At 36.4% G+C, this 12,297-nt stretch overlaps 1 protein-coding gene across 1 annotated transcript in view; it reads left to right on the top strand.

The window, feature by feature from the left end:
• The first annotated feature begins 4,178 nt into the window (after positions 1–4,178).
• Positions 4,179–12,297, top strand: part of LOC141544591 (uncharacterized) — a 64,802-nt gene continuing 56,683 nt past the window's right edge. Inside the window, exons 1-4 of the mRNA XM_074270964.1 lie at positions 4,179–4,694; positions 6,680–6,794; positions 6,979–7,152; positions 8,356–8,462. Coding sequence (XP_074127065.1) covers positions 4,468–4,694; positions 6,680–6,794; positions 6,979–7,152; positions 8,356–8,462 — 623 coding nt within the window. The 5' untranslated portion in view covers positions 4,179–4,467. The remainder of the gene's footprint in view (positions 4,695–6,679; positions 6,795–6,978; positions 7,153–8,355; positions 8,463–12,297) is intronic.

The following is a 12,297-nucleotide window of genomic DNA, read 5'->3' as shown; positions in this document are numbered from 1 at the left end:
ATTGAATCCAAATGAGTTGAAATTAGCAGGAGAGCAATTATCTGAATACTACAATGATAATGGAATTGACTCAATATCCAAAGAAACACTTGATACATAGCATTTAATACAATTGGCTTTAAGAAATAAGTATTAGGGTAAGAAAAAAGAGTAAAGAGCAAGGGAGGGAGGATCAAGAAAAACTAGGTGAAAAGCATGAAGAATTAGATAAGAATGGAGTTAAGTTCAATTCTTAGTGTGGTAGTTCACAACAAGAGAAATTAGGGTATTTCCCAACCCCTGACCTACTTCCCTCAACTTTTTATGGGTAGAGGGAGAAGAAGAAGGGAAAGGGGCAGTAACACATTCAGCATCACCTATGAAGCAGCCTATGACAAGATTACAAAAGGGACTGGTTAAGGCAAACAAAGGACAGGATATATCTATCTGATTTAATAAATGGATACCTGTGATTGAAGTGCTTGACTCTTAGGTCAACAGTAAGATACACTGCTTTTGACCTGGAAAAAAAAAAGATTTGAAAAAGGATTGCACACTTCATGGGGCTATATCATCTTATATTAAGATGTTACTAGACAATCTGGCTTATGAAATCTTAACCCCTAGTGATTGGAAATCCATAACAAGGACATCTTTAGAAGCTGGACAAAACTTGTGGCTTTCTGAATATAATGAATTATGCAGGACAGAAACCCACCACAAACAGAAAACTGAAGTTAATGTACAGATCACCTTTGACCAACTAGCAGGTGAAGGTCATTATGCAGACAATTCAACACAGACTAACTATCTCATAGCAGCTTATGAACAAATTGCTACTGCTGTAATAAAAGCTTGGGGCACCCTCCCAAGAAAAGATCGAGGGGAAGCCTTCATAAAAATAGAGCAAGGTTCCAATGATTTTTTTGCTGATTTTGTGGGACGTTTGCAAACAGCTGTCACAAGAACCATTGGAGAAAATGCAGCTACAGGAATGATGAGAAGACAGCTGGCTAAGTAAAATGCTAATGAGGATTGCAGAAGGTTTATATGGGAACTACACAAAGATGCTCCTTTAGAGGATATCATAAGACACTGTGCCACAGTAGGCACAAAATGCTTATTGTACTCAGACTATGATGAACATGGGAAGACGGGATCCCTCTTGACAAGGGACTTCCAGAGATACTCTCTGATGTTTTCAATGTGGGAAAGTTGGACATCTGAGAGCTCAATGTAGGTATAGAGATAGAGTGAGAAGATAGAGTGACACAAAACCTAAAATACTATGTCCAAAATGCAAATGAGGTTTCCACTGGGACTCAGAATGTAGATTGACACAGGGAAATGAGAGGCAGGGCCCAGCTCCAAGACATCAAATAAAAAACAGATGGGACATGATGGCAGCCAAGGTTACACCTTTAGAAGTTCAGGATTCTGATGTGATGAATCAGAAAAAAAATCAGATGGGAGAAAGGGATTATAATTGGAGAGAATACAGGCTTTTTTTTAACCCAAAAGAAGGGCAGTGTCCAGTGCGATCAGCTCCAATGTCATTGCCAGGTGTTGAGGAGAAATTTAGCAAGTGGTAAATAGAAGGGACTAGATAGGTTAACTGCTTGGGGAAGAAAGTTTGCTTGTATTTCTACAGATGGAGAAAGAATCAGATGGGTGCCAATGAGCCATATCCTCCTTGTCCATCAGACAGAGACAGAAAAAGGGGAAAAAAATCTCAAAACAACGGAGAAGAACTAAAAGCAGTCAGGGAAGGTGTGATCACCTCCTTTTTTGGTTCTCCTTGAACACCACCTTGAGAAGTCAGGGAGCTCATGACCACCTATGTTCTAAAAACAAAAGAAAATGGGAGATGTTATGGGCCAGAACTTGAAACAAGGTACTAAGTGGAATTAAGGAGACAATGGTCAAATCTAATTTAACATTGATTTAATCCTGCAACAAGTAATGGTTTCCTAGTGATAAAATGATGGTTTGTACTCAGCTGATAAAGCATATAAAGTACTGTGTAAACCTTAAGGTATGAAGTATGTGAGAGCTATTAGTGTCACCAAGAGAAATTATTTGTCCATTTACATCTGCATTCATTAAAAGTTTATGAAAATGTTTTTCAAATTCCACAAATTTCATACTAGGTTTCAGCCTAGTATGTCATTGTAATGCTTGAAAAACTGAGCAAGATAGAGATTAGAGAACAATTTAACAATTTATTTAATAGAGAGATTTCCTGGGACCAAATGGATCATGGTTGGTCCCAGGGCTGACTGAGACTCTCTTCTCAAAGAATCTGTCCCTGAATGTGGGATATAAGATGGTTTTATAGGGTTACAAGACCTGTGACATAATGGGGGAGGTCCCTGGATGGGTACATTCATCCCATCAAACATTAAGTTGGAATGCTTATAACCTGAGCAGAGTAACTAAATAAGACAAGTAGGGAAACTGAGTCAGGACATCAAAAAAGAACTGTGCCACAAAGAACATGACCTGTAAGTCATGACATTTTAATTAATGATTTGCCTCTATATTTGAATATCCATATACTAGATTTACCTGTTTATCAGATCATATACATTGATCTTCTCCCCAATAAGTAGTATCTGTATTTTCAAATAATTATATAATTCATGACCACTTTTCTGTCCACAATGTATAGATAGTATAATATGTATATGATAATGGAGTCTGTTACTTGTTCAGGGGCCTTTAAACAAGCCAAACCATTGTCCAAATCTGTTGAAAGTATATCGTAGTGCTAAATGTTAGGCATTTTATCCATCACATGCAATTTAGAGACAGTATTGAAGTTCTACAGGATATCAGGTAAGGCACAAACAATGGAGACTATGCCTTAAATAGATATTGTTGGAGCCATCTCACAAGTATAACCTAGATGTTGACCACAGGATTTACAAACTGGATCACAAGTAATCCCTACGGAGACCAAAAGACCTACAGGCAGAATTGATATTTTGGTTTGTTGGAAAGAACGACTAGAAGGAAAAGCAAGGGAGGGGAGGGGAGGGAATGCAGGACTAGAGGGAGGGAAAGAGGGACTAGGAGAAGGAAAAGAGAAGAAAGGAGGAGGGGGAAGGGAAGGGGAAGAAGAAAAGGGAAAGAGAAAAACGAAGAAGGGAGGGGGGAAAGGGGAGACAAGGGAATGGAGATGAAGAGGGAGGAAGAGAAGACAAGATGACAAGGAGAACTATCAGCAGCAGCAGCAGGAGCAGCATGTATCATTTCTGTATTTTTAGGTTCAGTTAATCTGGAGCTGAAAGAAATCAGTATGAGCCGATGTGCACAGGATACATTTCACATCATTAATGGAACATAGGCACAGGGAAAAGCAGGAGAGGGCAAAAAAACAAGACTAGCAAGAGCATGACCTGCATTGTTTCCTTTTGAAGAAATTTTCTTACGTTTGGGACGTTGAGCCCAAGTCAGTAAAACAAAATACTGGGACCTTCTACCCACATTATAGCAGACCTCATCAAAATCCCTCCAAGTGACTTAAACTTCCATAAAAACACAATACTCGGAGGCAATCTCATTAGCCCACACCTGAATGGGGCTTTTATCGTCTATATAGCCTTAGGGTATGTTTAAATCTTTATGTTTATATTTAAACTAGAAGGGGTATCTCTTTCCATTGCATAGAAAGTGTTGAAATCCTTCCCTTCTCCCTCCTTTAATAAGAGCACCAATAAGGAAAATTAAATTCTGTAGGGATGGTCTTGAACCGAGGGCTACATGGTTGACACCAGATGTGTGGCTGTCTGTCCGGTACAAATGCTTCCCCGACACACTTACGGGGTAGGAAGAATCAGAAGAGGCACTGGACTGTATTTGTCCATCTGGGCCCCGAGGGTCGCTTCCTTCAGTTTCACAGAATTGTTAAAAGGACTGCAAGAACCTTGGGAGATTATCGAGTAGAAGATCATTTTACAGAAGAAACCAGGCTCCGAGAGGAAGTGCTTTGCTCATTACAAAAGTAAATAAAACAGGTCTCGAGATTTGAACGCAAGAGCTCCAGGTCTCACCCATCCTCGTGCCCTCGAGCTGTGGACTCCTCGAGCTGAGAGCTAACGGATTTGGCATCCGTGCGCTCACCAGTGCGTGCCTTGACCCTTTATCGCATCCTCGTGAACCTCGGACCTGATAAAGGCATCACTTTCCCTCCGGCCATTGCCAGGATTGCTATCAGCTCTAGTGCTGAATCGGTTATTAACTGTTGCGAGTTCACAGATCCCCAAATCTCGAGTCTCGAGTTATTGACATTTCCCCTTTTAATTCTCCCTTTGTTTCCACTTTCATTTTCCCTTTATTTCCCCTTTTAATTCCCCTTTGTTTCCATTTTAATTTTCCCTTAAATACCCCCATTGAATTCCCCCTTTAATACCCCCTTTTAATTCCCCTTCTGAGTAGGCTGAGGGGCTCGAACGAGGACTCCTCAGCCTAAAGCCTGTCTCCGCAATGAAGATTTTCAATTTCTGCAAGAAGAAGGGGCAATTTCCATCTCGCCCCTTCAAGCTTTCGAGTTCCTTTGGGGTCCAAACACCCTACCGCACCGAAGGATACCTGATCCGGAGCAAGGACCTCAGGAAGATCCACAAAGCTGCCTTGCGTGGAGATGTGGCGAAGGTGCAGCAGCTACTGCTGCTGGGAAAAAACGATGTGAATGATCTGGATAAAGTGAAGCGGTAAGAGCAAAGGTTGGGTTAGAAGGAGAGAAGGGAAAGCCCAAACCCTAGGTAAGACATCCCTGCACAGGAGTAGATGAAGTGCATCCCAATTAACCATCGGGAAATCAAACCACTTCAGCACCTAGGACAGGGTCAGGATAGCAAGTCCCAAAAGCGGGCTTCACTTCCCCTTCCTACCTAGCCACTTTTAATGAATTGGAAACTCCATTTGTCATTTCGTCAGGCCAACATATTCTTGATCAGTAGCAACGTGGAAGCAAATACTATTCCCATCTGCTGAATTGTTTACAGGTCTAAAACGATTTTGTCAGGCTATACTTAAGAATATTGGGGGATTTTCTTGGGAAACTTAATGGAATGTTTTGCCATTTCCTTCAACCCCCTTTTGAGGGATAGGAAATTGAGGCAAACAAGGTCAAATAACCTCAGGGTCACAAAACTTTACTTATCTAACATCACATTTGACCTCAAGAAGAGTTTTCCTGACACCAAGTCCAGAACTCTTGTTCATTGTGCCACTTAGCTGCCCTGGGCTGGTGAAATATGGACACGATCTATGAAGAATGAAAGATTCAAGGCAGAAAATTAATTGTGCTTTTATTAAGACCTGTGTTTTATATAGATCTATAGATCTATAGATATAGATCTATAGATATAGATATAAATATATATATATATATATATAGATAGATAGATAGATATAGATAGATATATAGATATAGATACAAAGGAATAGTGCAGTAGGGATTGACCTTATGCTAAGAGGTTAATCAAGAAAGGGACTTAAGCAAAGAAGCCTAAGAATCTGATACTTGGGAAGAGAACCAGGAGAAAGCAGTGTTACACAATTTAGAAGGGAATATTAAGGAGAAAATGAATGCACTTTCAAAGACACCAGAGGTTACTAAAATGAGAATAAAGAAAAAGATTTGTTAATTAAGAGATAGATTCATTAGATTCAGTGAAGAATTTAGAAAAAAACCCTTAATTTTCTGACATTCAATTACAAAAGACAGGAGAAATGGGGGATGATAGTAGGCATCAGTTGATCAAGTGTAGTTACTTTGGGGAAGGGGGGAGAAGACAAGGGGATTTTTGTAGGCAAGCAGGGAAATATCCAGGATGCAATGAAAGATTGAAGATAAGTGACAAGAGGAATGGTAAGTATTATAGAATGGTATCGCTTGTATACAAAGAGGCATTTTTATTGGCAAGGAAAAAGACTACCTCTTCATATGAGATAGGTAAATGAAAAATAATGGTAGAAGATATTTAGATGAGTTAGGTGAGAAAGAGGGTGAAAGAGGGAGATCTCAGGAAATGGTCTCAATTTTTTTCCCCAGTAAAATATGAGTAGGTTTTTTTTTTTTAATTAGCTGAAAAGGTGAACAGAGTATACTATGGGAGGTTTGAAAAGGGATGAAAAGATTTGGAAGAGCTGCTTTTTTGTCATAATTTTCTGGCAGTCCAGTTCTTATATTTTCTCTTCTTTATTTTCTCTATAGATCTATTGCTTTTTTATGAGTTGTTTCACAATCTGTTCTATTTTCTTATTTTTAAAAATCTGTTTTCTTATTTTTTGGTTATGGTAACCAATTGGTTACCATTGGTTTTGGTAACCAATATGGTAAGTGCCAAGGTGCAAGGGGTCAGCAAATTGCCTGAGGAAAGGTGATTTAGCACAGGTCAGAAACGGAGCAAATTTCTAATGCAATCTGTAATGAAATGTAAATCTACCTCCTGAATATATTCCACCCCACCCCATCCATCCCTGGCAATTTTGTCTACCATACCAGCAATGAGAGTTAATGCATATTTTGTATTTCTTTAGGGGACAGTAGTACCCATTTATTTTTGGAAATTATTTATAATTTAGGCATAAGAATAATAATACATATTACATTAAAACTATCCTAAAATGGTAAAATTTTGATTGTTGTAGTACATTATCAAACAATCATATTACTCCCTCATTTTTGTAGAACACCTCTTCACCTGGCTTGTGCCAATGGACATCCAGATGTTGTATCTCTCCTAGTAGAGAAAAATTGCAAACTAAATTTGTTGGACAATGACAGTCGAACACCGTTAATAAAGGTATGTATTAGTTAACCATGATGGTCAATGAAATGCATGTTGATTTCTTTCTGTGATTAAGAAAATTAAAAGTTAGTAAATAAGTTAGTAGCTTTTGCTAACTTCTTTAAATATCCCTAATGATGCTTGAATATACTAAATTTTATATTGCTTTGTTATTTCTTTGTGTATATTATATCTACAGGCAATAGAATGTCAGCAGAAGGAGTGTGCAACAATCTTGCTTGAACATGGTGCAGACCCTAATCTTGGGGATGGCAACAACAACACTGCACTTCACTATGTTGTCCTAGGTCATAATGAATTCATAGCAAAAAAACTACTTCAATACCCGACTGATATTGAAGCAAAAAATAAGGTAGAAGCTAACCTCTTGTATAACAAAGCAGATTTTAAACGATTTGTTCCTACTAGGTATCACTACACAGAGACAAAATTTTCACAGGAACAAATTCTTAAGTACATGTTGTTTTGTTTGTTTGTTTTGTTGTGTTTTGTTTTTTTGTTTTGTTTTGTTTTGTTCTTTTGATCCTAAGGACTACACATTTAAAGTCATTTTCTTTCTAGGAAAGTTGGTAAGAGAGGGAAAATACTAGGCAAATGGCTTTCTTCCAGATTTAACCCTCTTAAGGCAAAATTTTAAAACATTTGTTTTGTTTGTTGTTGTTGTGGTTGTGATTGTTTTGAATTTATAAATTCAGGAGGAATGGTAAAGATAACTAGTCAACTTTAAACCCAACCAGGATATAGCTTTCTTTTAGTAGAGGTCTGTGGAAATAAGTTTGGCTTCATTTGGACAATAATTGATTATGAAATGAAAGTGACATAGAGAAGATCTAATCCAATTCCAATTGATCAATGATGGACAGAATCAGCTACACCCAGAGAAGAACACTGGGAAATGAGGGGAAACTGTTTGCATGTTTTGTTTTTCCCAGGTTATTTTTACCTTCAGAATCCAATTCTTCCTTTGCAACAACAACAACAACAACAAAAATTCAGTTCTGCACATATATATTGTATCTCAGTTATACTGTAACATATTTAATATGTATGGGAATGCCTGCAATCTAGGGGAGGGGTGGAGGGAAGATAGGCAAAATTCAGAACAGAAGGGAATACAAGGGATAATGTTGTAAAAAAAATTACCTATGCATATGTACTGTCAAAAATATAATAATTACAAAATTAATTTTAAAAAAAAGAAATGAAAGTGACAAGAATGGGAGACACTCATGGCATAATATGAAATGGTCTCAACAAATTCTGAATTTCTGTCTTTTAAAATATTGTTACATATTATAAACTAGAAGGAATCCCAGTGATCTCTAGTTTCATTTTACAGGTAAAGAAACTTAGGACCCAGAGAGGTGAAATCATTTGCTTTATGGTCACATAGGAATTAATTAATAAAGGATTTGTGCTCTGGTCTTCTAACGCTGGTGTTCCATTAACGTGTCATTAGCAAATTCACAAGATGTTTACAAAATGTTATAAGCTGAATTGAATTAAATATAGAATTCTTGCTTAATATAAAGATATCTTTATTTTGACTTTGCAGGAAGGCCTCACACCACTTTTGCTGGCAATTTCAAGAAATAACATCAACATGGCAGACTTGCTCTTAGAGAATGGAGCAAATGCAAATGCCTTAGATAATGCTAAAAGGTACAGTAACTAAAACTTAAAATTGAAAAAAATTAACATCTCTAAAAGAATAAGATTAAGTCATGGAATTTACATCATGGAATGCTTAGTAAACAATAGTGATTGAAATTGAATATCATTGCAAAGAGGTGAAAAATGTCAACAAACACTGCCTATGAAAAGAAAAAAACTCTTATTTATGATTCTGCAAGAGAGAAAACACTTCCTATAGGCATACTAAGCATTTGTTTATTGGTGATTACTATTTGCAGTTTTCTTTATTGATTTGTAATTATTTAAGATTGTCCCACAAAAGTTTTGTACTCTCATTCAATTGATTTTCTTTATGAAATAATCTTAATGTCACTCATGAGGATCATAACATATATTTCATGTTATTACTTGTTTCACTTTCCCTTAGGAATATGCACATTGACAAATGCAAATAAATAAAAGCATGATAATTCTATGAAATCCTTTGAATGGACCCTTGATCTTTAATCAAGAATGTGAATTCTTATGACACTTTCTTCTTTTAATCCTTCTATCCAATCTGCTCCTACAGAACTTTTATTGTTCTTCATAAAGAATCCAGGAAACATAGTGAATTATTCTCTTGGTTTTTTTAATACTTGAGGACCAGTGCAAATTTTTATTTTCAATGCAAGATTAGTCCACCTCTCTTTCTGTTCATTCATGTCTTTGACATCACTTACTACATCAAAGTCATTATTGCCTACATCTATTTATATTCACCACATATATGTCCATGGATCCTTGGAATTATCTATAATTTTCATTCTTTTGAGATCATGTGTTTGGGTCTGGGATTTTAAAAACTTTACTATAGCCAAATATAATTCCTGAAAGAATAGTAGTGCTTATGAAATGTGGCAATGTGATTATTAGAAGTGCTGTGAAGTTTCTCAAATGACATCCAATTGTCTCTCCCTTCCCCAACAATTTTGAGACCAGTGCATTGTTGTTGTTCAGTGCCCATGCAGGCTTTGATGTGTGCATGTATATCTGTACATAGAAACACATCTACAAACCTATAGACAAACCAACTAGATGGGGCTGCCCATTAAACTACACAGAATCTGGAAATACTTACTTTTATCTACTTTAACCAATCTCTTTTTACTGAATGTGGGACTTTTTCATGTTCCAAGACTTGATGCAGTCAGCAAAATGTCATCTCCAACTAGGAGTATTTGGAAATCATTTCCATCATATACAACCTATTCTATTTGGACTCTGTCCAGAGCATCCTAAACAGCACTGGCAAACACCTTAGGTGAGCATATACTTCATTATTTACATCTAGCTTATTGGAAAAAAAGTATCTCTTTGGTGGAATGTGTCATGGGATCTTGTTTGATCTTAGCATATGCATGAAAGAAAAATTTTTGATATCACCAAAAACAAAGCAAAACCCAACTACAACCACCCACTCCCAAACACAAAACTGATATCATCCTAACAAACAAAAATGATTGGTTACCATTGTTGGAATAATTTCAGAATTAGATGGTTATGGACATTCAGATCATAGACTGGCCAGTGTTAAGATAAAAATTAATGCAAATGAGGAGAAAGCCTAAATATGAAAGGGATATAATAGCTATAACCTGCTGTTTTTAAACAAGCTATCAAACCCTCCAAAATGGGAACTTCCGTCAATACTAAACCATTATCTCAAAGAGGAAGCCAAAATAGCCCAGAACCTGCATCAGTTGGGATATATCATCTCTGCAATAAAGAGAGATGTTAGCACTAAAATTAGCTCAAGCTTAGAACAACACAATTTATTTAAAAAAAAAATTGAAGTTAGAAGATGAAGACAGGTATTGCTTTGCAAAAAAATGAAAAGCCATTAAGGAGAGAATAAGCCTTTAGGCTGTTTTGCATGAAGACTAGCCAGATCATTCTGAAAGAATTTGTCTACAAACCTGGAAGAATGACAATGAATAAATATGAAATTGAACAGAATCATCAATATTTCTATTTTCATTATGACCAATAGTGGGACATTTGAACCCATTCAGTTCAGTATCTAAAATTCTCTGTGAGGCAAGATAAATTCAAAATTCTGCAGGAAGAGTGGCAAGACCTGAACTAGATGCCTATAAAAAAAAAGTCCATGAGAGAAAAAGCCCCCTCCCAAAAGTGCAAGAGATATTTCAGAATAATTTTTAAAGCATTTGAAAGAAAGAAAAATTCTAAAAGAGTAAAAAAGATCACTTCCCAGTGAAAGAAATATTACAAATATTGAATAGTAATAGATTGGATTTTCATTGAGCTGAAATTGAAAAAAATGTTGATAATTTCTTTCTGAACTTTTACTCTGAATGTATTAATTTTATTTTTAATAACATTTGATGTTTTACCAATTACATGTCAAGATAATTTGAGCATTCACTTTTCTGAGATTTTGAGTTTCTAAATCTCTTCCATCCTTTCAATTTGATGTAGGGGAGAGAAGTGCTTTTATCTTGGAAAACTCATTTTCACATTAATCACATTAGTTTTTTTTTTAGGTTTTAGGTTTTTTTTAGGTAATTTTTTACAACATTATCCCTTGCACTTACTACTGTTCAGATTTCTTCCCTTCCTCCCCCAACCCCCTCCCCCAGATGGCAGGCAGTCTTATACATGTTAAATATATTACAATATATTCTAGATACAATATATGTGTGTAGAACCAAATTTCTTGTTACACAGGAAGAAATGGATTCAGAAGGTAGAAATAACAGTTTACACTCATTTCAAAGTGTTCCTTTTCTGGATGTAGCTGAATCTGTCCATCATTGATCAATTGGAATTGGATTAGCTCTTCTCTATGTTGAAGATATCCACTTCCATCAGAATACATCCTCATACAGTATTGTTGTTGAAGTGTATAATGATCTCCTGGTTCTGCGTGTTTCACTTAGCATCAGTTGATGTAAGTCTCTCCAAGCCTCTCTGTATTTCTCCTCTTGGTCATTTCTTACAGAACAATAATATTCCATAACATTCATATACCAAAATTTACCCAACCATTCTCCAATTGATGGACATCCATTCATTTTCCAGCTTCTAGCCACTCTGAAAAGGGCTGCCACAAACATTTTGGCACATACAGGTCCCTTTCCCTTCGTTAGTATTTCCTTGGGATATAAGCCCAGTAGTAGTATGGCTGGGTCAAAGGGTATGTACATTTTGATAACTTTTTGGGCATAATTGCAGATTGCTCTCCAGAATGGTTGGCTTCTTTCACAACTCCACCAACAATGCATCAGTGTCCCAGTTTTCCCACAGCCCCTCCAACATTCATCATTATTTGTTGCTGTCATCTGAGCCAATCTGACAGGTGTGTAATGATATCTCATAGTTGTCTTAATTTGCATTTCTCTGATCAATAGTGATTTGGAACACTCTTTCATATAAGTAGAAATAGTTTCAATTTCATCATCTGAAATTTGCCTGTTCATATCCTTTGACCATTTTTCAATTGGAGAATGGCTTGATTTCTTATAAATTAAAGTCAATTCTCTGTATATTTTGGAGATGAGGCCTTTATCAGAACCTTTAACTATAAAAATGTTTTCCCAATTTGTTACTTCCCTTCTAATCTTGTTTGCATTAGTTTTGTTTGTGCAGAAACTTTTTAATTTGGTGTAATCAAAATTTTCTATTTTGTGATCAATAATGGTCTCTAGTTCTCCCTTGGACACAAACTCCTTCCTCCTCCACAAGTCTGAGAGGTAAACCATCCTATGATCCTCCAATTTATTTATGATTTTGTTCGTTATGCCTAAATCTTGGACCCATTTTGATCTAATCGTAGTATGTGGTGTTAAATGTGGGTCCA

The sequence above is a fragment of the Sminthopsis crassicaudata genome, chromosome 5 (assembly GCF_048593235.1).
Source record: "Sminthopsis crassicaudata isolate SCR6 chromosome 5, ASM4859323v1, whole genome shotgun sequence".
Taxonomy (NCBI): Eukaryota; Metazoa; Chordata; class Mammalia; order Dasyuromorphia; family Dasyuridae; genus Sminthopsis; species Sminthopsis crassicaudata.
This window is presented reverse-complemented; position numbering and strand designations above follow the sequence as displayed.